Source organism: Hyperolius riggenbachi, chromosome 1 (assembly GCF_040937935.1).
Source record: "Hyperolius riggenbachi isolate aHypRig1 chromosome 1, aHypRig1.pri, whole genome shotgun sequence".
Taxonomy (NCBI): domain Eukaryota; kingdom Metazoa; phylum Chordata; class Amphibia; order Anura; family Hyperoliidae; genus Hyperolius; species Hyperolius riggenbachi.
In genome coordinates this window covers 427531615-427555573 of record NC_090646.1, presented here as the reverse complement: position 1 = coordinate 427555573, position 23959 = coordinate 427531615, and the positions used below count along the sequence as shown (strand labels likewise).

The window sequence follows — 23959 nt, the reverse complement described above, 5'->3', positions numbered from 1 at the left end:
TTATCACAGAAGCTAATGTAATTGATAGTGGGTGCAGTGATTCATTGCTGTCTGTTTTTATCTGCATGGAGAAAACACATTCAAGTGTGCACTAGCCAACTGAAAACATTGGTTCTGAGCTTACCTGTGCAGAAAGCAAGGTGGGAGAGGTGTAGGAGGCCCCATCCAAAATTTTGCCTGGGGGCCCAGTAATTTCTACTTACGCCCCTGTGATGTTGGTTATCTTTTAGAACAGAGAGGAAGTTCTGAGTTCAGGTCTACTTTAAAGGATATGGGGGTTTGGTGTGGAATGAGGAAGAAGGCAAAATACGGTACTATAGAGTATAGAGGTAGGTTACAGTTAGGTTGGGGTTATCAGTTAGGGTTAGATACAGCTAGATAAGATATGTAGCTAGATCTAGCTACATAAAGGTTAATGGCTGGCAGGTCTCAAGTTAGTTCAGGGTAAGGAATTATTTCATTGGTGAGGGTAAGAGTTAGCTAGAATTTAGGTTTACATTAGGTATGTCAGAAAGTGAGGGTGAAGGTTTGGTGCACAGTTTAAATTGGGAAGTGTACAAGATGAGATTCAAGTTAAGGGTATACAAGAGAAAAGGTAAGGTTAGGGTTAAGTGTAGGCCAAGGAAAAAAGTTAAGTTTAAACTTAGTGTCTTAAACATTGCAGCTACTTGGTGCACAGAAAATCAGACTGGAAGAGGAGAGGCATGGTTGCTGCAATTTTCCCTTCTATCACCCTCTCATTCCCTCCGATTAAAGGGAATGAATGGGGTAGGGAAGGGAGGGAATGGGAGCGTGATATAAAGAACATATACAAACAATGCTGCTAATAGAAAATTTGGGAAGCAGCAATCAATTAATGCAGTCTGCATTCTTATGGTGCCTACACACATGTAAAAAGAACCAGAGATGAAGCACCCTCATGTATTTTACCTTATAAATCAGTGGGAACATGACAGTAAACACCTAATCTGCTCTTTGTTTCATTGTTCTCTGTTTAATCTGACTGTTATCACCTCTGATAAGAATCCCCAACTGAGCACTCAGTCTAGCTTTGCTACAGAAAGATTATAGCTGAGTCTGTCTTCTCTGGTGTCTTTTCAAGCCCAAGACTGCTCCCTTGTGGCTCTGCTATAATGACTCAGCTATAATTATTCCCTGCAAAGCCAGACTGAATGCTCAGTCCGGGATTCTTATCACAGCTGATAACAGACACCTTTAGCAGTGAGGATGAAACAGAGAGCATGGTAAGTGTTTTCTCTAATGTTCTTACTAGGGATGGGACGACGAATCCGGCGATTCCACGAATCCCTCGAATATTAGGAAATATTCGAGATTCGTGGACTCGAATCCCGACGACATTTTCTGATCGCCGAATCCCGACGCTGCATCGCCGCGCATCCGCCGCTTTACCCATTTGCAATTGTCCTCCACCCTCCCCCCGCAGCCTCCTCCGCTCGCCCGCTGCATAAATAAGAGGAAGCAGCCTCCCACCTCCAGCATCAGCGTGGAGCCCGGAGCGGCAGACCTCCTGCACACTTCCTTATTCCCCCTAGTGACCGGTTCTTACTACGCGTCATCAGTAAGAGCCGGTCCGGTGGCCACTAGGGGGAACTAGGAAGTGAAGAGAGAAGTCTTCCGCTCTGGGCTCCACGCTGATGCTGGAGGTGAGAGGCTGCTTCTCCTTATGTATGCAGGGGGACGAGCGGAGGAGGCTGCGGGGGGAGGGAGGAGGGTATGTGCCACTGCTACCCAGATATATTATACTGCAGCCCCTCATAGCCTGCTACCTATACTAAAGTACCCCCATAGCCTGCTACCTATACTGAAGCCCCCCATACTGTAGTCCCCCATAGCCTGCTAACTATACTGAAGCTGGTTCTTTGGGATTGACAAGATAGTTCCAAGTGTCAGAGGAGGTGTAGACTTGGAACGATTGCTCCTCCAAATTGAAAGTAAATGGATCATGAGATTGCAAACAGAGGGGCCGATGGGCTTCAATGATAAATTAGATATGGCAGTGTTTCTGTAAATTGTTGGAGGTCGCATAATGATAATTGAGACTCGGAGTGGTGTTACCACTCTGGTAGGTCTCACTTTGAAGCAACCCATTGTGGATAAATGTTGGTGAATTATTATGCATATATTGTGCTTCTAATGTATGTGGCAAATTTGTAGTACGTAGTACAATGATAATGGTAGATCTGAGGGTACAGTGTGATCTGACCCGGGTTATCTACCAAGTTTGAGTCTACAATTGGCGGATTCTATTAAACCTACTATACTGGGGCCTCCTACCTGTTCTCTTTCCTCAATGTAGTGATTAAAGGGTAGTGCAATGAAAAGCAGTGACATAATCCTGGTGGGGCACTACTCCCAGATTGGTCACGTTTTGAGACTACCTAGAATTAACTTTTATATGGACAGATGTATTGTTATAGAGTGTTAGATGAATTGTTTAGCTGCATAGTTTCACACAATGATTCTTCCTATGACTATGATTGTTTTAACAGTAATTTAGTATAATAATTGTAAATTGTTCCAATGTTATTGGCATATGTATGTCTCTAGTGGAGAGTGGGGCTGTATCATGGTGCTAGCTTCATTTATTTCCCTATATTTTCCCCTTACCAGGCAGCCACTGTCCTTCCGAAACGTGGTTTGTAATTCCAACACTAGATGGCACTGTTCCTCACTAACTCCCCACTCCCAGAGGTAACGTGATGTACGTCTTCACGTATGGAGTCATTGGGGCACGCCGCTGGAGCGCATTGCGCACCAACGCTGAAGGCAGCCGGATTTCCGGCCCGACGCGGATGCGGCTACGTCATAGGGTATGTGGGCTGGCGGCGCCGCGTATCCACTTAGGATTGGCCAGGCCAGTGATAGTAATTTAGGACAGGTGAGTCCGCAACATACGGGCGAGTGGGGGACAGGTGATTGGATGACAGGGCATATGGGGCGGGCGCAGGAGGAGCGCACCTGGGGGGATTGGGGCTGGCATGATAGTATATAGCCTGACTCTCCATGAGAAGGGGGTGTTCGGTCTCGAGAAAGCCCTAAGTGGGGGCGAAACGGCCGTCGACTCATCCTCTGCACCTCTATATCCACCCTTGTGTCTGATAAGTATATTTTTATACAATGTGTACAGCTTTTTCAAAAAATTTTTAAAGATGTTGGATTAAATGGTATTTTTTAAAGTGATGGTGAGCTGCTCCTGGAATCTTTACCTCTCTCTTTTTTTGAAAACAATGAATGATCTATGCAATTACATCTGGTTGATGCACCACCAGTGTTGAAGTTAGTACAGTGGACTTTATCGTGTGCACTCGCCACGCTCTGTTCTTACCTAAAGAAGTAACTATACTGAAGCCCCCCATACTGAAGCCCCCCATAGCCTGCTACCTATACTGAAGCCCCCCATACTGTAGCCCCCCATAGCCTGCTAACTATACTGAAGCCCCCCCATACTGAAGCCCCCCATAGCCTGCTAACTATACTGAAGCCCCCATAGCCTGCTCACTGTACTGAAGCCCCCCATAGCCTGCTAACTATACTGAAGCCCCCCATAGCCTGCTAACTATACTGAAGCCCCCCATAGCCTGCTAACTATACTGAAGCCCCCCATAGCCTGCTAACTATACTGAAGCCCCCCATACTGAAGCCCCCCATAGCCTGCTAACTATACTGAAGCCCCCCATACTGAAGCCCCCCATAGCCTGCTACCTATACTGAAGCCCCCCATACTGTAGCCCCCCATAGCCTGCTAACTACACAGAAGCCCCCCCATACTGAAGCCCCCCATAGCCTGCTAACTATACTGAAGCCCCCCATAGCCTGCTAACTATACTGAAGCCCCCCATACTGAAGCCCCCCATAGCCTGCTAACTATACTGAAGCCCCCCATACTGAAGCCCCCCATAGCCTGCTCACTGTACTGAAGCCCCCCATAGCCTGCTAACTATACTGAAGCCCCCCATAGCCTGCTAACTATACTGAAGCCCCCCATACTGAAGCCCCCCGTAGCCTGCTAACTATACTGAAGCCCCCCATACTGAAGCACCCCATAGCCTGCTAACTATACTGAAGCCCCCCATACTGAAGCTCCCCATACCCTGCTCACTGAACTGAAACCCCCCATAGCCTGCTCACTGTACTGAAGCCCCCCATAGCCTGCTAACTATACTGAAGCCCCCCATAGCCTGCTAACTATACTGAAGCCCCCCATAGCCTGCTAACTATACTGAAGCCCCCCATACTGAAGCCCCCCATAGCCTGCTCACTGTACTGAAGCCCCCCCATAGCCTGCTAACTATACTGAAGCCCCCCATAGCCTGCTAACTATACTGAAGCGCCCCATACTGAAGCCCCCCATAGCCTGCTCACTGTACTGAAGCCCCCCATAGCCTGCTAACTATACTGAAGCCCCCCATAGCCTGCTAACTATACTGAAGTGCCCCATACTGAAGCCCCCCATACCCTGCTACCTATACTGAAGGCCCCTATACCCTGCTGCCTATACTGAAGGCCCCTATACCCTGCTGCCTGTACTGAAGGCCCCTATACCCTGCTGCCTGTACTGAAGGCCCCTATACCCTGCTGCCTATACTGAAGGCCCCTATACCCTGCTGCCTGTACTGAAGGCCCCTATACCCTGCTGCCTGTACTGAAGGCCCCTATACCCTGCTGTCTATACTGAAAGCCCCTATACCCTGCTGCCTATACTGAAGGCCCCTATACCCTGCTGCCTATATTGAAGGCCACTATACCCGGCTGCCTATAATGAAGGCCACTATACCCTGCTGCCTATACTGAAGGCCACTATACCCTGCAACCTATAGTGAAGGCCCCTATACCTTGCAACCTATAGTGAAGCCCCCTATACCTTGGTAGCTATACTGAAGACACCTTTACCTAGCTACCTATACTGTGGGCACCTATGCCTGGGTACCTATACTGCGGGCAACTATACCACGGATCGCACAATTCTTATGTGCAGGATTCGTTAGATTCGGGATTCGAAAGGTTCGAGATATTCGAGAACCTTTTTAGATTCGGATCCGGATTCGGATTCGAAGAAATTGTGGATTCGTCCCATTCCTAGTTCTTACTGATATATATGGTAAAATACACAAGGGTGCTTCGTCTCTGGTTCCCTTTAAAGAGACCCTGAACAGGTTTAAAAATGACAATTTCCACTTACTTGGGGCTTCCTCCAGCCCCAAGTGAGGTCCCCCGGCAATCTCCTCCCTCTTTTCCTGGTTCTGCTGGCGGCTCCCTTAATTGGCGACTTCCTCCTGAAAGCCGCCAGTCTTCTCCCAGGCTGAGCACGCTACACGTCATTGCGCCGGCCGGCATGCTTCACCAAGTTGGCCGTCGTGAAAGTCCTGCGCATGCATGGTTCTCTAATTCTAAACCGTGTATGCACAGGACTGTCACGCCGACCGACTTGATAATGCACCCTGGCCAGTGCGATGACATGTAGCATGCCTGGAAGAAGACTGGCGACTTCTGAAGTCACCAGTTAACGAAGCCGCCAGCGGAACCAGGAAAGGAGGCAGGAGGACGGTGGGGGGCCTCGTGGCCTACAGTGGGCTGGAGGAAGCCCCAGGTAAGTGGAAATTGTCATTTTTTAACTTGCTCAGGGTCCCATTAATTTCTGTTGCCCACAGGGATCGAGACTCGATCACTCAGGAAACAGTTCAGAGCCCAATGCTGTACAGATGCGTCTCTAGCTTCTAGGCTGATAATGCATTGTGTTGCTATGGAGGAGCGAAGGACAATGGATTCAACCGGTACTTGGATGAGATAATTTGGCATTCCAGATCTTTCATTGACACATTGGGGAGAGGGGATCATGGGATGCTGTACATGTGCTAGATTTACAGCAGAGGCCACCTCAGTCAAGAATCGTCTATCATTTGTACAAGGTGGTAGTCCCCATCTTATTCTCATCTAACGAAGCACTACATCAGGCTTTGTGCTGCAGAGACAGATCTGGCACCCAATGTGCGGCTAATTTGATTTTGTTTTCAGTGGTATTCAATATTTCCTATGTTGTCCTGGAGGGAGCTTAATGTAATTAAAAACATTCATGACACTGTGATCATAGAAGAGGGAGATTGTGCACATCTTTACAATTTCCAGCTGTGAATGAATATGACCATTTTAACATACAATAGTGTTTTTCTGTGAATAGAACAAAACAAAGTAAACTAAACTGCCAACATCAGAAAATGTGTTAAAGCTGCTTGCCCCTCATCTTATATGGCAAATATGTGGGCAGGGCAGCAAAGAGTACTAAGTGGCCATTGCTTCCTGTGCATCTCTGGCTATTTACAAAGGTGGAACAAGACTTTTCTTTCACTGATAAACATACAATGCCTAGACAACACAGCAGTACATAACCACAATAAATAGCACAATGATACTCTAATTAACATGCTGTAGCTACAGTACTGGGAATGTTAACTAGAGGAAGTGGCCAGGTCCATAATCATCTTGCAAGTTTCTCTGTTATTGCAGAAATACTCAAGAACCAGTTTAGCAAGCCCTCCATCAATAAATGAAAACATTTAGAACAATAAGAACTCTGTAAACGTAGATATGTTGTGGTAGGCTGTGCACAATAAGTGCTGTTTTGTGCCTGAATTAACTAATTAGGTAAGCAGATGATTACTAAACCCCAAAGTTGGTAGTTAAATGTAAATGTTATTAACCACTTAAGGACCGGGGCTGTTTTCACTGATCTGTGCTGCGTGGGCTCTCCAGCCCACAGCACAGATCACCTTGCAGGCAGGGCAATAAGACTTCCCCCCTTTTTTCCCTACTAGGGGGATGTCCTGCTGGGGTGGGGTCTGAACACCGCCGCTCTGTTGTGCTTTGCAGGGGGGGGGCTCCTCAAAGCCCCCCTCCGCAGAGCTATTCTGTCCTCCCTCTCCTTCCCTCCCTCCCCTCCTTCCCATGGGCGATACAGGACGGCGATCCGTCCTGTACCGCCTCTGATAGGCTTCAGCCTATCAGATGCCGGCGATCCCCGGCCAATCAGAGGCCGGGGATCGCCGATCTCCTTTACGGCACTGCTGCAACAGCAGCGCCGTACGCTGTAAACACTGGGATTTCTTCCCCGCATGGTTACATTTAGACAACCTCCGTGAACTGACATGGAACGGCCGCTCGTAATGGAAATCCGCTTACGACCAGCCGCCGCCTATCGCTAGGCGGTCATTATTGATTGGGTTTTATTCCTCTTCATTGTACATTTGTCATAAATAACAATATTTGCATAATGTAGAAACTTAAATTTGCCCACTGCAAAGAAATGCAGGAGTGCTGTTTAAACTACAACCAAAGCATTAGATAAAATTAGAATGAGTTTCAACAAATATTCAATATAGAATCTTGTATTATTTCTATGTGGTGGTTCAAAGTAACAGATGGGAAGATTTTGCCTCTATAACTCTCAACTCCCTGGCCCTTATTCAATTCACTTTTATTCCTAGGTGATATTTTCACATCTTATCAATAAAATGTCTTTTACCCTCCCTGGCGGTATGATTCTTTCCTGATTTTAGGGTCTAAAAGCATTACAATTTTTTAATTTGCTTTTAGACCCTCAAAGCACTAAGACATACTGCAGAGAGATCAGCAGCAACTTCTGCACAGACTCACCTCCCTGGGATTACCGCTCCCAGCAACTTTACTCTGAGCCTGACTCGGGGTTACTAGTAGTGATGGGCGAACAGTGTTCGCCACTGTTCGGGTTCTGCAGAACATCACCCTGTTCGGGTGATGTTCGAGTTCGGCCGAACACCTGACGGTGCTCGGCCAAACCGTTCGGCCACATGGCCGAACTAAGAGCGCATGGCCGAACGTTCCCCGAACGTTCGGCTAGCGCTGTGATTGGCCGAACGGGTCACGTGGTTCGGGCCCGAACGCGCTCTGATTGGCCGAACGGTCACGTGGTTCGGGTAAATAAATACCCGAACCACGTCATATCTCCGCCATTTCTCTGTGGGTTTAGCTTTGGGTAGGCAGGCAGGGTAGTTCGCTCTCCAGCCACGCTAGCCAGGGTCCCCCCCAGTCATTGTGTGTCGCTGCTGGGAACAGTAGTACACCGCTCGCTCAGCCACACTATATAGCATTCTGTTTACTGCCACTCTGTGTACCTCGCTCAGCCACACTATATAGCATTCTGTTTACTGTTCTGTGTCTGCTGGGAATAGTAGTACACCGCTCGCTCAGCCACACTATATAGCATTCTGTTCACTGTTCTGTGTCTGCTGGGAATAGTGGTACACCGCTCGCTCAGCCACACTATATAGCATTCTGTTTACTGTTCTGTGTCTGCTGGGAATAGTGGTACACCGCTCGTTCAGCCACACTATATAGCATTCTGTTTACTGTTCTGTGTCTGCTGGGAATAGTGGTACACCGCTCGCTCACCCACACTATATAGCATTGTGTTTACTGTTCTGTGTCTGCTGGGAATAGTAGTACACCGCTCGCTCAGCCACACTATATAGCATTGTGTGTACTGCCACTCTGTGTACACGGCTCAGCCTGACTATATAGCATTGTGTGTACTGCCACTGTGCACCTCGCTCAGCCACGCTATATATAGCATTGTGTTTACTGCCACTCTGTGTACACCGCTCAGCCAGACTACATAGCATTGTGTGTACTGCCACTCTGTGTACACCGCTCAGCCAGACTCTATAGCATTGTGTGTACTGCCACTCTGTGTACACCGCTCAGCCAGACTATATAGCATTGTGTGTACTGCCACTCTGTGTACACCGCTCAGCCAGACTATATACCATTGTTTACTGACACTCTGTGTACACCGCTCAGCCAGACTATATACCATTGTTTACTGACACTCTGTGTACACCGCTCAGCCAGACTATATACCATTGTTTACTGACACTCTGTGTACACCGCTCAGCCAGACTATATACCATTGTTTACTGACACTCTGTGTACACCGCTCAGCCAGACTATATACCATTGTTTACTGACACTCTGTGTACACCGCTCAGCCAGACTATATACCATTGTTTACTGACACTCGGTGTACACCGCTCAGCCAGACTATATACCATTGTTTACTGACACTCTGTGTACACCGCTCAGCCAGACTATATACCATTGTTTACTGACACTCTGTGTACACCGCTCAGCCAGACTATATACCATTGTTTACTGACACTCTGTGTACACCGCTCAGCCAGACTATATACCATTGTTTACTGACACTCTGTGTACACCGCTCAGCCAGACTATATACCATTGTTTACTGACACTCTGTGTACACCGCTCAGCCAGACTATATACCATTGTTTACTGACACTCGGTGTACACCGCTCAGCCAGACTATATACCATTGTTTACTGACACTCTGTGTACACCGCTCAGCCAGACTATATACCATTGTTTACTGACACTCTGTGTACACCGCTCAGCCAGACTATATACCATTGTTTACTGACACTCTGTGTACACCGCTCAGCCAGACTATATACCATTGTTTACTGCCACTCTGTGTACATGGCTCAGCCAGACTATATAGCATTGTGTGTACTGCCACTCTGTGTACACCGCTCAGCCAGACTATATAGCATTGTTCACTGCCACTCTGTGTACACGGCTCAGCCAGACTATATAGCATTGCGTACTCTGCCAGTCAGTGTGTATATTGCTGGGATCAGTAATACTCCACTCACCGTCAACCACTATATGAGCTCACCATGAGTTCCTCAGAGACCTCCGCTGTGAGCAGCACTCCCAACAACAGCAACAGCCAACGCCCCACGCAAGCTATAACATCCACCCCAGCAGCCAGTGGTCAGCAGCAGCCCTCCCCGGAGGAGAACGTTGTGTCCATCGGTCCGGCGCCAGAGCGATTAATGAGGGCTGCCATTGAGGGGATGATGGGGCCTGATGTGGAGGAGGAGGTCGGGCTCAGGCCAGCATCCCAAGTTAATGTTGAGGACGATGAGGGGTCTGTGACTGTGTCTGGGGATGTTGGGGTGGCAGAGGTGGTGGGTGGGTCAGACTCAGGAGAAGAGTTGTATGATGAGGATGATGATCGGGACCATCTGTATGTGCCTCAGAGTCCGACCCCGGAAAACATGTTGTATCGTGTGTTTAGGTACTAAAATCTGCGTTCCCAGTAGTGTTGGGCGAACAGTGTTCGCCACTGTTCGGGTGCTGCAGAACATCACCCCGTTCGGGGTGACTATATAGCAGACTATATAGCATTGTGTTTACTGCCACTCTGTGTACACGGCTCAGCCACACTATATAGCATTGTGTTTACTGCCACTCTTTGTCTGCTGGGAACAGTAGTACACCGCTCACCCGCCACTGTATAGCATTGTGCTCTGTGTCGCTGCTGGCAATAGTGGTACACCGCTCACCCACCACTGTATAGCATTTCTGTACTGCCACTGTACTGCTGCCAGTCAGCGTGTACTGTAAGGATAAGTGAAATGAGGAAGAAATCCGGTGAAAGAGGGAGGGGCAAGGGAAGAGGTGTTTCCCCTGACGGTTGTGCTGGGGAGCTGTACTCCACGGCGGCGGCCCCCCACAATGACATATGACGAGTTTGAGGAGATGGAAGAGGAGGGTATGGACAATGTGGACATAGACCCAGATTTTGTTTGTGAACGAGAACATCGCCGTCGTAGCAGCAGCACAGATGAGTCTGTTGAAGAACCCACTGCTGCACGAGTTCGCCTTGTGCCACAAGGTAGGCGGCGCGCAATTTCAGGCACCACAAGCGTGGAAGTTCAAGTGAGAGGCAAAAGAGGCGCAAACAGAAATCGCCAGCAAGGCAGGTGCTCCAAATTCTGGGCTTTCTTTGAAGACTGCACTGAGGATGTTACCATGGCGATTTGCAAGGTGTGCAAGACCCGCCTGAGCAGGGGGAAAAGTATTAACAACCTCTCCACCACCAGCATGAGCCGCCACATGCTATCCAAACATCCCACTCTGTGGGCAAACGCGGCAGGACAGGGTACCACCAGCAACACTGCCTCCCTTGGGTTCACCAGACTCACCACCAGACCCGCCTCAGCAGCAGCAGTAGCCCAGCCATTGCGTGGTTCAAAACATTCCAAAAAATCAGATGACGCTGACACTGTCACTTTCCGGAGTAGTGCTCTTGAGGTCTCCCAGTGTTCATCAAACACAACAACCAACAGCCCTTCGTTGTGCAGCCCTACGGTTCAGTTGTCTGTCTCGGAGATGTTTGAGCGCAAGAGGAAATTGCCAGCAAATGACCCCCGGGCCGTGGCAGTAAGAGCCAGCATAGCCAAGCTTCTGGCCTGCGAAATGCTGCCATATCGAGTGGTGGAGACAAACAGCTTCAAGGGCATGATGTCAGTGGCCATCCCACGTTACGTGGTTCCCAGCCGCTACCACTTTGCGCGCTCTGCAGTGCCTGAGTTGCATGAGCACGTGGTCAGCAAAATAACCCGAAGCTTGAAGAATGCCGTTGCCTGCAAGGTTCACGTATCCGCCTCTCCACAGAAAATGCAGACCGTCTGACTCAAATTAAAATGAATCAATCCTGGATTGGAAATGACTACGCAACACTCCAGGACCCCAACCAAGTAACATGACCAATGAACATCTGGGATGGTTTAGCGTTTCCGGTCCCTGTTTATTGAACCTCTCATCTGTATTACATTTATGACTGCATGGCGGCAAAAAGCATTGCTGCTATATCCGCACGCTTTTTGTCCTCATGCAAGGCCTGGGTTGTTGTGTCTCAAAAAGCATGGCCTTCTCCTCCTGCGCCTGCTCCTGTTCCATCACGTGTGCTGCTGCTGCTGGGTTAGCGTTTCCGGTCCCTGTTTATGGAACCTCTCATCTGTATTACATTTATGACTGCATGGCGGCAAAAAGCATTGCTATATCCGCACGCTTTTTGTCCTCATGCAAGGCCTGGGTTGCGTCTCAAAAAGCGTGGCCTTCTCCTCCTGCGCCTCCTCCTGTTCCATCACGTGTGCTCTGTGCTGCTGCTGCTGCTGGGTTAGCGTTACCGGTCCCTGTTTATTGAACCTCTCATCTGTATTACATTTATGACTGCATGGCGGCAAAAAGCATTGCTATATCCGCACGCTTTTTGTCCTCATGCAAGGCCTGGGTTGCGTCTCAAAAAGCGTGGCCTTCTCCTCCTGCGCCTCCTCCTGTTCCATCACGTGTGCTCTGTGCTGCTGCTGCTGCTGGGTTAGCGTTACCGGTCCCTGTTTATTGAACCTCTCATCTGTATTACATTTATGACTGCATGGCGGCAAAAAGCATTGCTATATCCGCACGCTTCTTGTCCTCATGCAAGGCCTGGGTTGTTGTGTCTCAAAGCGTAGCCTTCTCCTCCTGCGCCTCCTCCTGTTCCATCATGTGTGCTCTGTGCTGCTGCTGCTGCTGCTGGGTTAGCGTTACCGGTCCCTGTTTATTGAACCTCTTATCTTTATTACATTTATGACTGCATGGCGGTAAAAAGCATGCTATCTGCACGCTTCTTGTCCTCATGCAAGGCCTGGGTTGTTGTGTCTCAAAGCGTGGCCTTCTCCTCCTGCGCCTCCTCCTGTTCCGTCACGTGTGCTCTGTGCTGCTGCTGCTGCTGGGTTAGCGTTACCGGTCCCTGTTTATTGAGCCTCTTCTCTTTATTACATTTATGACTGCATGGCGGCAAAAAGCATTGCTGCTATATCCGCACGCTTCTTGTCCTCATGCAAGGCCTGGGTTGTTGTGTCTCAAAAAGCGTGGCCTTCTCCTCCTGCGCCTCCTCCTGTTCCATCACGTGTGCTGCTGCTGCTGCTGGGTTAGCGTTACCGGTCCCTGTTTATTGAACCTCTTATCTTTATTACATTTATGACTGCATGGCGGTAAAAAGCATGCTATCCGCACGCTTCTTGTCCTCATGCAAGGCCTGGGTTGTTGTGTCTCAAAAAGCGTGGCCTTCTCCTCCTGCGCCTCCTCCTGTTCCATCACGTGTGCTGCTGCTGCTGCTGGGTTAGCGTTACCGGTCCCTGTTTATGGAACCTCTTCTCTTTATTACATTTATGACTGCCTGGCGGTAAAAACCATGTTACCTGTGCAAAGAAACATGACATTTTCAGCATTTAAAAGACAATTTTTCCTTTGAAACTTTACAATCAATTTTCTCAAAAACTATAAGCTCTTTTTGCTAAATTTTTTTCCCTCTTGTACCCACTCCCAAGGTGCACATACCCTGTAAATTTGGGGTATGTAGCATGTAAGGAGGCTTTACAAAGCACAAAAGTTCGGGTCCCCATTGACTTCCATTATGTTCGGAGTTCGGGTCGAACACCCGAACATCGCGGCCATGTTCGGCCTGTTCGGCCCGAACCCGAACATCTAGATGTTCGCCCAACACTAGTTACTAGCAAGGAGGTTAAGCTTATCAGCAAGCAGGAAAATATTTTGGCAGTATTTTTTTCACTTACGTTTTGGTACTTTTTACAATTGTAGAGTGCTGAAAAAAAAAATATTGAAAGAGCATCTGTTAGAAAATGTATGGGCACCCTTCCGAGACTATCAAAGTCTCTACATGTTATGTATGCAGGTTTTTCAGTCTACACTCCATATTTATTTTACAGTGCTGCATGAAACTCTATACATAAAAGACAACAATAATTAAAAGTGTGCGTGAGGACTTTCAATTTTGACTTGAGGTCTATTTTAAAGCGGTCTGTTTACAATATGATTTCAGTGTATGGTTGCAGACATGCTTTCAAGAACATACTGTACATTTTATGTTTTAATATAGTAAACAGAGGTGCCAAAAGAATAAAATATGCTAAAATTGTTAAAATATGCAGAGGAGGTTGTGGTGGACTTACCTCCCCAAAGCAGGCACAGAACTGTAAATTTCAAAAACACTTAATTTTATTGACATACCGTACTACAAAAAAAGTGTTGCAACGCCTCTGTAACTGAGGCGATATTCTGAACCATTACAGTTTGCATACTCCTCATTTATTGCCTGATGAAGCGGGTTGATGCCCGTGAAACGAGTTGCAACACTTTTTTGGAGTATATCAATAAATGTATGTGTTTTTGAAATTGACAGTTCTGTGTCTGCTTTGGGGAGGTAAGTCCACCACGACCTCCTCTGCATATTTTAACAATTTTAGCATATTTTATTCTTTTGGAGCCTCTGTTTACTAAATACAATACTTGTGTCCCCCCCTGGTGGAGGGTATCACACCCCCTCCTTCTGATCTACAGAGAGTGACTTCTTAATCAGGTCTAATCCCCCCTCCTGCATTTACAGTGGTTGCCTATTATTTCACTTAATTTATCATCTTTCCACAACATACTTACTACACTATATTGGGCTCTCTGCATCCCTTTTTTTGTATTTTATTTTTTAAGGCATCACTGGAAAAAAAGAAAACAAGAAATGTTATTTTTTAAGACATCATTGGAAAAAAAGAAAACGAGAAATTGTGCAGATAAAGAATAAAAAAAAGTTTCAGACAATGCTAAGCATTCACCTTTTCAGCATTTTTATTCTCTCGCCATTTGTGAGCTTCTAAGTATCTGACAGATTCTTCAAATTGCTATTTCATATAATGACAAGATTACTGTTGCTTGAAGTTGGTATAACACATTTGAGGTTACTGCTGCTAATGTGAAAAGTTCTGCATTAACAGAGACATGAATTATTCAAAAAAAACCAGGACAAAGAGTGACGATAATGTGTTACATTCCGTTAAAGATCAATTGAGATGAACATAGGTCAACTAATAAAATATTTGATTGGTTACTGCCCTTCCCTGGGTGAGTGATCTTGCTACTACGCATCATTTCCAGAATGCTAATTGGAGCAGTGCTTTTAAATAGTAACTATAAGTCAGTAAACTGAGAATATTTATATTGTTTTGTTGCGCACATTTAAAAAAGTCAAATTTGGGCGTGATTTATCCGCAAAAATAAAAATAGCGGTAATTTAGAATTATCGCTAAATAACGGTATTTGTAATGTAAAATCATTAATTCCAATTATTACCGGTACGTTAATGAAATTGTAAAATGAAATATACTGTTTTGATTGAAGTTGAAGATTGAAGTTGATAATGAAAATATAAAGTATTAACGTTAAATAACGTAATGTAATTCAACAATAGAGCTTAAAGAGACACTGAAGCGAAAAAAAAATGATGATATTATGATTTGTATGTGTAGCACAGCTAAGAAATAAAACATTAAGATCAGATACATCAGTGTAATTGTTTCCAGTACAGGAAGAGTTGAGAAACTCCAGTTGTTATCTCTATGCAAACAAGCCATTAAGCTCTCCGACTAAGTTAGTCAAGGAGAGGGCTGTTATCTGACTTTTTTTATCTCAATTGTTCCTGGACTATTTACTTTTCCTCTGCTAGAGGAGAGATCATTACTTCACAGACTGCTCTGAAAGACTCATTTTGAATGCTGAGTGTTGTGTAATGTGCACATATTATAGAATGATGCAATGTTAGAAAAGACACTATATACCTGAAAATAAAAGTATGAGAATATTTTCTTTGCTGCTAATCTTCTAGTAATTATTCATAGTACACAACCAATTCACTATATTATATTTTTTTTTCGCTTCAGTGTCTCTTTAACCCAACCCTACTCTCACATAGAACACTCCCTTGGTGGTGCCTAACCCTAACCACCCCCCTGGTGGTGTCTAACCCTAACCACTACCACTGCATAAACACCCTTCTACACATAGAAAGGATAATATTGTAATAACACATATTATCGTAAATAAATCATTACATATAATGACCTATTATCGTAATTACATCATTACACATCTTAAAGACATATATAATTGCTAATTACCGTAAGTACATCATTACACATCTTTATTTATCGTAATTTCACATATATCGATACAATCTACATATATCAATATAATCGTCAAATATTGTAATAAACATACACAATATCAGACAATGAAAGTCTAGATTTAGTTTCACAAACCTCTATTTATCAATCGTACTTATTGTTTTACATAAAATGTCGATATTTTGCAACGGCACCCACAAACATTTCAAAGTTGAGTGAAAAATTACAAAGCCGATAATTCACATTAAAAAGATAGCCACGCCCAAATCTATTAGCGCTATAATTAGCTGGTCCGTGTTTTGTCTAATCTGCATCAGTAAGCAGGAGCATGCATACATTATGGTCTAAAGTCCAAAATTAAGCAAAGCATTTTCATTAATGGTGGTCACTAGTGCAGGAAGAGCAGGCCATACATGCATCAATTTTCCCTGACAGCAATTTCAATTTGTAGCAAAAATCAATAAAATGTATCAATACATGGAAAATTACGGTCAGTTGGACGCAATGGGGGAGCGGCAGTAGGTCGATAGCGTTGCTGAGTGTTTAACAGTGCAACTCTGGGGTTAGATAGAATTTCAATAGATTTTACAGTGAAACCTATTGAAAATCTGCATGCAGTGTATGGGGGGATTCTTGTGAGTTTCCTGTATGTCCTACCTTGTATGTTAACCCTTTTATCTATTGTGCAGCGCTGCATAATATGTTGGCACTTTATACATACAATAAATAATAATAATAATAATGATTAATCTGTTTGCTACGTTAGGTGTAAATCTATGTGTATATGGGCACCTTAAGACTCAGTATACAGTAATGTTTACATAAACAAACACAGTGTGATCACATTAAATAGGACAGAAATGAGGACATATATTATACTGGTGGAAGGAATGAGGGTCCATGTTATAGATGAGGATAGAATTGGGGCCCATTTTACACATGAGGATGGAATATGGGGGCCCATGTTATACAGGAGGATACAATGAGGGCCCACGTTATACAGGAGGATACAATGAGGGCCCACGTTATGCAGGGGAACATAATGAGGGCATATGTTGTATACAGTCAGGAAGACAGAATGGGACAGTTTGTTATACAGGATGAAATATTTGGCCACTTGTTTTCCAACGCGGTGGAATGGAACACTTCTTACGGTATACAGCGAGACACAGAAGGGACATCAATAGGGAAGCAGCCATGTTTTTTAACTAGGTCAAGTTTTTAAGGAGACATACGTATTTTGGTTTATCTTCGTTGTCAAGGACCACACCTGTCAGGACCGGTGAGTCCAGTGAAACCACAGAGTTGAGGACAGCTTCTCTTGCAGTTCACCGCCCTCGATCCCTAGAGTTGAAACAGGAGAAGTCGGGCAGCAAAGGGCAGGAGGGCTTGGTTAGATGCTTGGTCCGGAATCAATCCAGTAGCAGATGGAATGATCCAGATGCTGAGTACCAGTTGACAGGACGGAAGACAGCTCCTGCTGTAGAGATAACCAGTAACAGTGGCAGATGCTGATAGAAGAGTAGCAATGCCAGAGGAGGCCTGGGTTCAGCGACAGTGCAGGTGGTCAGACAAGCAGGAATCGGAAACTTAGCAGGTAGTCGTATGAAGCAGCAACAAACTGGGTTCAAAGACAAGCCAGGGTCGGTAACAGAGTAGGTAGTCGGACAGAGCAAAGTTCAGCAACGGATCGGGTTCCCATATCAGCAACAACAGGAAATCAGGGCAGACATCAAGTCACGTCACGGGAGTAACACAAGCTGCAATACTACAGCGACCTCTTGCTGTCACTCTTCCGTTTACATAGACCTCTTGGCACATAACGCGCAAACACTTACGCACATGATTGCGTCAGCGAGTAACCATGTACGCATGTGCACGTGATCGCCAGCACACACACAGCCACCCAAGCCCTTTGACCCAGGCGCCACGCATACACCACTTATGCACGTGATTGCGTCAGCAGGTAACCATGTACGCATGTGCACGTGATCGACAGCACGCACGCAGCCACCCAAGCCCTTTGACCCAGGCACCACGCATACACCAACGTGCCCATGCCATTACGCACCACCAAGATGGAAGCACGCAACAGCGTGCGCAGCCACCCACAGACACCCATTAATGAACAGCTGCCATTACAGAGCATGTAAGTGACCATGACAACACCCATGATGACTTGGACAATGTAGCATAATTCAATAAGAGGGAGAAGGAAAGAACTTGAACAAAGCTGTGATACAGTTACCACAATCACTCCTAGATAAAGACTCTCCCTGAAGCCTTGTAGACTGGACATCCCATTGGCAGAAGCAAGACTGAATCTTGATAGTTACACAAACAAGGTTACATATGCTCATACTCCTGGGACTTAAAGTGAACCTCCGGTCTACTCAGCAGAACTGAAAAGGCTTGGTGTTTCTTTAACAGTTTCACAGCATCAGAACTTTGTTTTTCTTACCAAAGCATCATTTTTAGCTGCATTTTTAGCTAAGCTCCACCCGTCAAAGAAAAAAAGCCCAGGCTTTTTTTTCCTGATGCTGTGCAGAGCATGATGGGATTTCCTATGTTGTTATTCACGTTGCCTAGCAACTGGGAGAGGTGCTCAGGACACAGGACAGTTGGAACTGTATCTCATGCTCCCTGTCACCTCCTTTCAACCAAAAAGATGGCTGCCATCATGAAATCAAACATTTGCCTGTTCTTTTAAAACAGTGTGGGTAAGAGATTATATTACCTGTCTATTTTAATTAACATAACTAATGTAACTTAATGACAGTATGTTTGTTTAGGCTGGAGTTCCTCTTTAAGTAAGGTACAAATGGATGACTACTATCATCCACAGGAATCAGGACTCAATCAAATGCATCGCTATTTTAGAGATTAATAACTGTCTCTTGCTGTGGAGAGAGAAGGAGGGACAATGAGCAGTGCACAAGGAACAGGCTTGTAGCAGGCAATATGAGCATGAGAACAATAAGCTGGGAGGTTATTTAGGTGTCGGCATTGCTAAAGATCTGGCATATCGGGTCTGTAGGTTATGTTGGGGATCTCCTGTACACATGCTACTGTGTACTTAGCATTAAATAAGGGAAAAAAATTTGTTTCAGTTACATGGGGCTTCTGCCAGCCCCCTGCAGCTGCCCTGTGCCCACGCCATCCTGGAAGGTGCATCCTTGTTTGCGCTCCTGTCACAGGCCGGTGACAGGCTGAGCCACTGAAAGCAAAACTGAGCCGTGGCAGAGGATCATTCCAGGAAGGTGTGGGCAAAGGGTGGCTGCAGGGGGCTGGCAGAAGCCCCAGGTAACTGAAACTTTTTTTTAAAAAATCATTTTAGGTTTCCTTTAAAGCCCCTTTCACACTTGAATTGCAAGTGTGCACAGCGCTTCCCTGTTTTACCGCAGGGTAATGCAATTGCATGCAAGTCAATGAGGCCTAGCACTCTTACCACGTCGCATTGCGCCGAAGTACGAATCGACACTGAGCTGCAGCTAAGTCGTCTCGTTACCACCAGACTTCCAGAAGAAATGTAAGTCAATGGGCGACTCATACCTTTTAAAAAGGTGCGTGGAAGTGTTGCGGCATGCATGCGTGAGGGAAATACGACGGGGATCCCCAGGAATCCCAGTGACGTACCTCCTGTCCAGCAGGGAGCACGTCACTGGATAAGGGGCGTGCAGGGGGTGACTCTATGCATAAGACTCTGTCGGCATACTCTGCTGCAGGGTAGACTGTTTGGGATTTTGTGTATTGCGGTGCAATGCGGTGGGGAAGGATCACAATGCACTCCTCAAGTGTAAAACCAGCATAAGGGTTTTTAGCCTCCTCAAAGATGATAACTGAATTAAAACTTTTGGTAGTCATACTGTAGGTCTCAATAGGCGTCATCTTGCTTTTCATACTTCAGGAAATCCATATCTATATCTGTGATATGTGTTTCGCTTCAGCCAGATCAGGCAAAACTGATACAAAACATGCCACATGTGACCATATTCTGTTGATGATGTGAATTATGACTCTATAATCCTACTATGTAAAGAGACTCTGTAACAAAATTTTCAGCCTTATTTCTTCTATCCTTTAAGTTCCTATACCTGTTCTAATGTGGTCTATGTTACTGCAGCCTCTTCTAGTTGCACAGTGGATGTGTTATCTCTGTTATATGATCTAATTTTCTCTCTTCTGTCTGCTGTGTCGGCTGAGGTTGGAATGTGCTGCACTGCTTATCATTGGCAGAAGCTATACACACCCTCTCCAAGCTCTGTATGAGTCAGAGACTGAGCTAATCTCAAGCCTATCACACTCTAGTTAGAAGCCATGTCTTTTGTTTGTAAACACTGCCTAAAAATGGCAATTGCAAGCCAGGATTGCAGCAGGGAGTGGCAGAAACAGCACAGAGGGGCCCAGGAGAACATAATGAATAGAATGGTATGCTTTTTATTGTAAGAATTTTAGAGCACAGATTCTCTTTAAAGTACCCCTGAAACGGGAGTGGGAAAAATGAATTAAGTTCATAAAGGGCTAGATTACCTTACCCTGAGAATGCTGATGCTGCTCGATGTCTTTGAGGTCCCTTCCGTTTCCCAGTCCCATCCCCCTTCTTCTTTGTCAGGCTCCGTCAATCAAAGAGCATCTTGGAAGTTCCTCCAGTAGAGACAAGCTGTTCAGAACTGTGATTGTGGGAGTTCCGAACCATGTGTGTGCAGCAGAGGGATGCACGGAGAAGCGATCTCTTTCACTGCACACACAGTTCAGAATTGCTCGTCGTCACTGGCGGGAATGTCCAGAAGGCTAGGGACAAAAGACCACTGATAACGGGGTTCGGGAAGGACCCTAAACACAATGAGCAGCTTCAGACTTCTCAGGATAATGTAATCTAATTAACGTAATCTGATAAATTGTTTTTGGTTTTTTTTCTCGGTGCTTTAAGATGTTTCCCATTTTCTACTATGATGTTTGGACAGGTTTGTATTAAAGGGAACCTTAACTGAGGGAGATATTGATGTTTCCTTTTAAACAATACCAGTTGCCTGGCAGCCCTGCTGATCTTGTTAGCTGCAGTAGTGGCTGAATCACACACCTGAAACAAGCATGCAGCTAATCCAGTCTGACTTCAGTCAGAGCACCTGATCTGCATGCTTGTTCAGAGGCTGTGTCCAAAAGTATTAGAGACACAGGATCAGCAGGAGAGTCAGGCAACTGGTATTATTTTTAAAGGAAAAATACACATCCTTCTCAGTTTAGGTTTCCAGTTAAGTAAAATATGGTATAACTGCATTATTGAACATGGAGTAGTTTAATTAACGTATATAAAAAGTGCATCAGTTTCTCTTATCTAGAAAGGAAATATCTATGTATGTTATGTGAAGATACAGCGTTAAGAGATAGGTGGTTCTTGCTATAATTTCAATGTGTGGGTTGTTCTTAGAATTAATGTATCTTTTACAGCCGAGATTAGTTTGTGAACTGCTGACTAAACAGAAATGCCTATGAATAATGATATGTTTGCAATTACATACTGTATAATTGTGAGTGTCCCATCATTTTGTTTTACTTAAGGTCATTGCAGAACAAGTCCAGCACACAGTGAAATCAGTCAAACAACTGCTAATGTTGCCTGTTTTCAAGCAAACTTCATGGTCTTATCTCTGTATATTTCAAGTAGTGAACCTGAGATGAAATTGTTAAAAGTATTTATACTTACCTGGGGTTTTCTTAAGCCCTCTTTAGGCCGTGGGCCCCCTTGCCATCCCCCCGGGAAGCTTTGTTTCTTAAAAAAGGTTACAAACTTATGTTAGTAGGGGGGGCACTTCCCCAACCCCTCCACTGGCAGCTGAAACCCTCTTCATCTTTGTGACCATACTCCTCTTCATATACAAGTGCAGACACAAGGGGGTTTGCGTCTGGGCAGTAGCACAGATCCGATCGCGCATGGAGGAAAAGGCTATGCCCGAGCAGTTCCATGCTATTGTGCAGGCGCGAGCCATACTTTGCACCTGCCCAGTGTTGCCACACTCGTACACAAAGAGGAATGAGACTGTGAACAATCTATGACTTTAAAGCGGAATTAAACTCAGCATTTCTTCTTTGCTCTAAAAGATTATTTACAGCATATTTTATACTACCACAAATTTTTTACAAGAACAGCATTCAACTAGTTAAACACAGGACTAGCTCCCTGCCGGGAAAGCTGGACGCATCCGAACTGGAGATAATGTTATCTTGTGTTTACATTTCTCACTTGATACAATTAAGGAAACACTTCTCTGACACTGCAGACTCTCCTGAACATAGTCAGACACTCAGAAAGCATTTCTGCTTACATTACAAGATGGATAAACCAGTTATGTATAAAATGTAAAGTAAGAGCAAAAAAAGTGTACTTTGGGAACTTGTAATTTTGAAATGAATAATAATACTTATGTACAAAAGCAAATATGATAACTGTATGGCATATAAAAAGTATGTGAGGGTTTTATACCGCTTTAATGTCGAGGATTGTTTAGCGCAGTGTTCGCAAACCCTGTCCTCAAGGCCCACCAATAGTGCACTAATTTCCTCACCTGTGAATGTTTTTGTTTTTTTTGCAAAATATGAACTGATGGTGGGCATTGAGGACAGGGTTTGGGAACTCTGGTTTGGAGGGTCTCAGTGCTGTACATGAGGTATGATGGGAGACCGAAGAGAGCCTCTGGACCATTCAGAGGCTTCTACCTACTGAGGAAAGTATCTAACATTTTTTTTAAGAATAGAAGTGTACTTAAACTTCGATAGGGAAATAAGGCTATGACTGTGGTAGCGAGTAAATTGTGAGCCCCTCTGAAGGACAGTTAGTGACAAGACTATATACTCTGTGAAGCAATGCATAAGAAGTCAGTACTATATTAATGCGCAATAATAATATATCATTGTGTCTTTTTATTGTCTTTCAGGATGATGATGAGTCTGAATACAAAGAAAAGCAAAGCAATAATGATTTACATAACAGGAGATATGTAAATGGAAATTCTGTCATAATTGGTCAGGTAAGTTAAACTAAGGCAATAGAATGTGCAGCTCGAGTTTCTAGAATAATGAAAAATGAGAACAAATGATAGAATCAGTGAAAATATAAATGTATGAATCTAACATTTAAGAAAAAAAAATTCTTCTTTTAGGGCTGGTGCACACCGAGCGGCTTTTTGGGCGTTTTCAGATCCGCTTGCGGCTGCGGATCTGCTTGGTCAATGTATCTCAATGGGGTGGTGCACACCAGAGCGGCAGGCGTTTTGCAGAAACGAAAAATGCCTGGGTGAGGCATTTTTGGGATTTCGGATGCGTTTCTGCCTCAATGTTAAGTATAGGAAAAACGCAAACCGCTCTGAAAAACGGCACTTCAGAGCGGTTTTGCAGGCGTTTTTGTTACAGAAGCTGTTCAGTAACAGCTTTACTGTAACAATATATGAAATCTACTATACTGAAAACCGCAGCAGCAATCCGCAAAACGCTAGCAAAACGCCTCATAAAAATAAAAAAAAGCGTTTAAAAATCTGCTAGCATTTTGCGGATCTGCTAGCGGGTTTTGGTGTGCACCAGCCCTTACAAATGTTTACCTACTTTTATTCATAGCACTTTTCTTTTTTAAGATGAGATTCTCAGTAAGAATACATTAACATCAACCTGCCACTTTCATCATCAAAATTATATTACATTTAAGTACAATGAGATGAAGGAGACAATGCAGTAGTCCCAGTTAACCGGGACTTTACCAACCGGTCATGAGGGCGTGCCTCTCTCATTATGCAGAGCAGGGGCACAACTAGACCTAATAGGGCCCCCCTACAAAAGTGATAGGATGGAGCCCCCTTGGTCCCTGAACCCCATGAGGGTCACATGATCGGGAGACGGCAAATGGTGGCAGAGTGGAAGCAGGAAAAAATTACAGACACTTCCGCTACTCACTACTCTGCATGGCGGGAGGAGGTGCAGGGACATTTTTTGTGAGCGAGCAGGGAAGTTGTTTTGCTAATTGGCTGCACTTACAGTTGGGGAGGGGCAGGAGGAGGGGCCCCAAAAGCCCCTGGGCCCCCATATGATGGCAGGGGTCG

At 45.2% G+C, this 23959-nt stretch overlaps 1 protein-coding gene across 1 annotated transcript in view; it reads left to right on the top strand.

The window, feature by feature from the left end:
• SLC28A3 (solute carrier family 28 member 3) overlaps positions 1–23959 on the top strand; it is a 94695-nt gene that overhangs the window by 18406 nt on the left and 52330 nt on the right. Inside the window, exon 2 of the mRNA XM_068271421.1 lies at positions 22805–22897. Within this exon, the coding sequence (XP_068127522.1) occupies positions 22805–22897 (93 nt within the window). The remainder of the gene's footprint in view (positions 1–22804; positions 22898–23959) is intronic.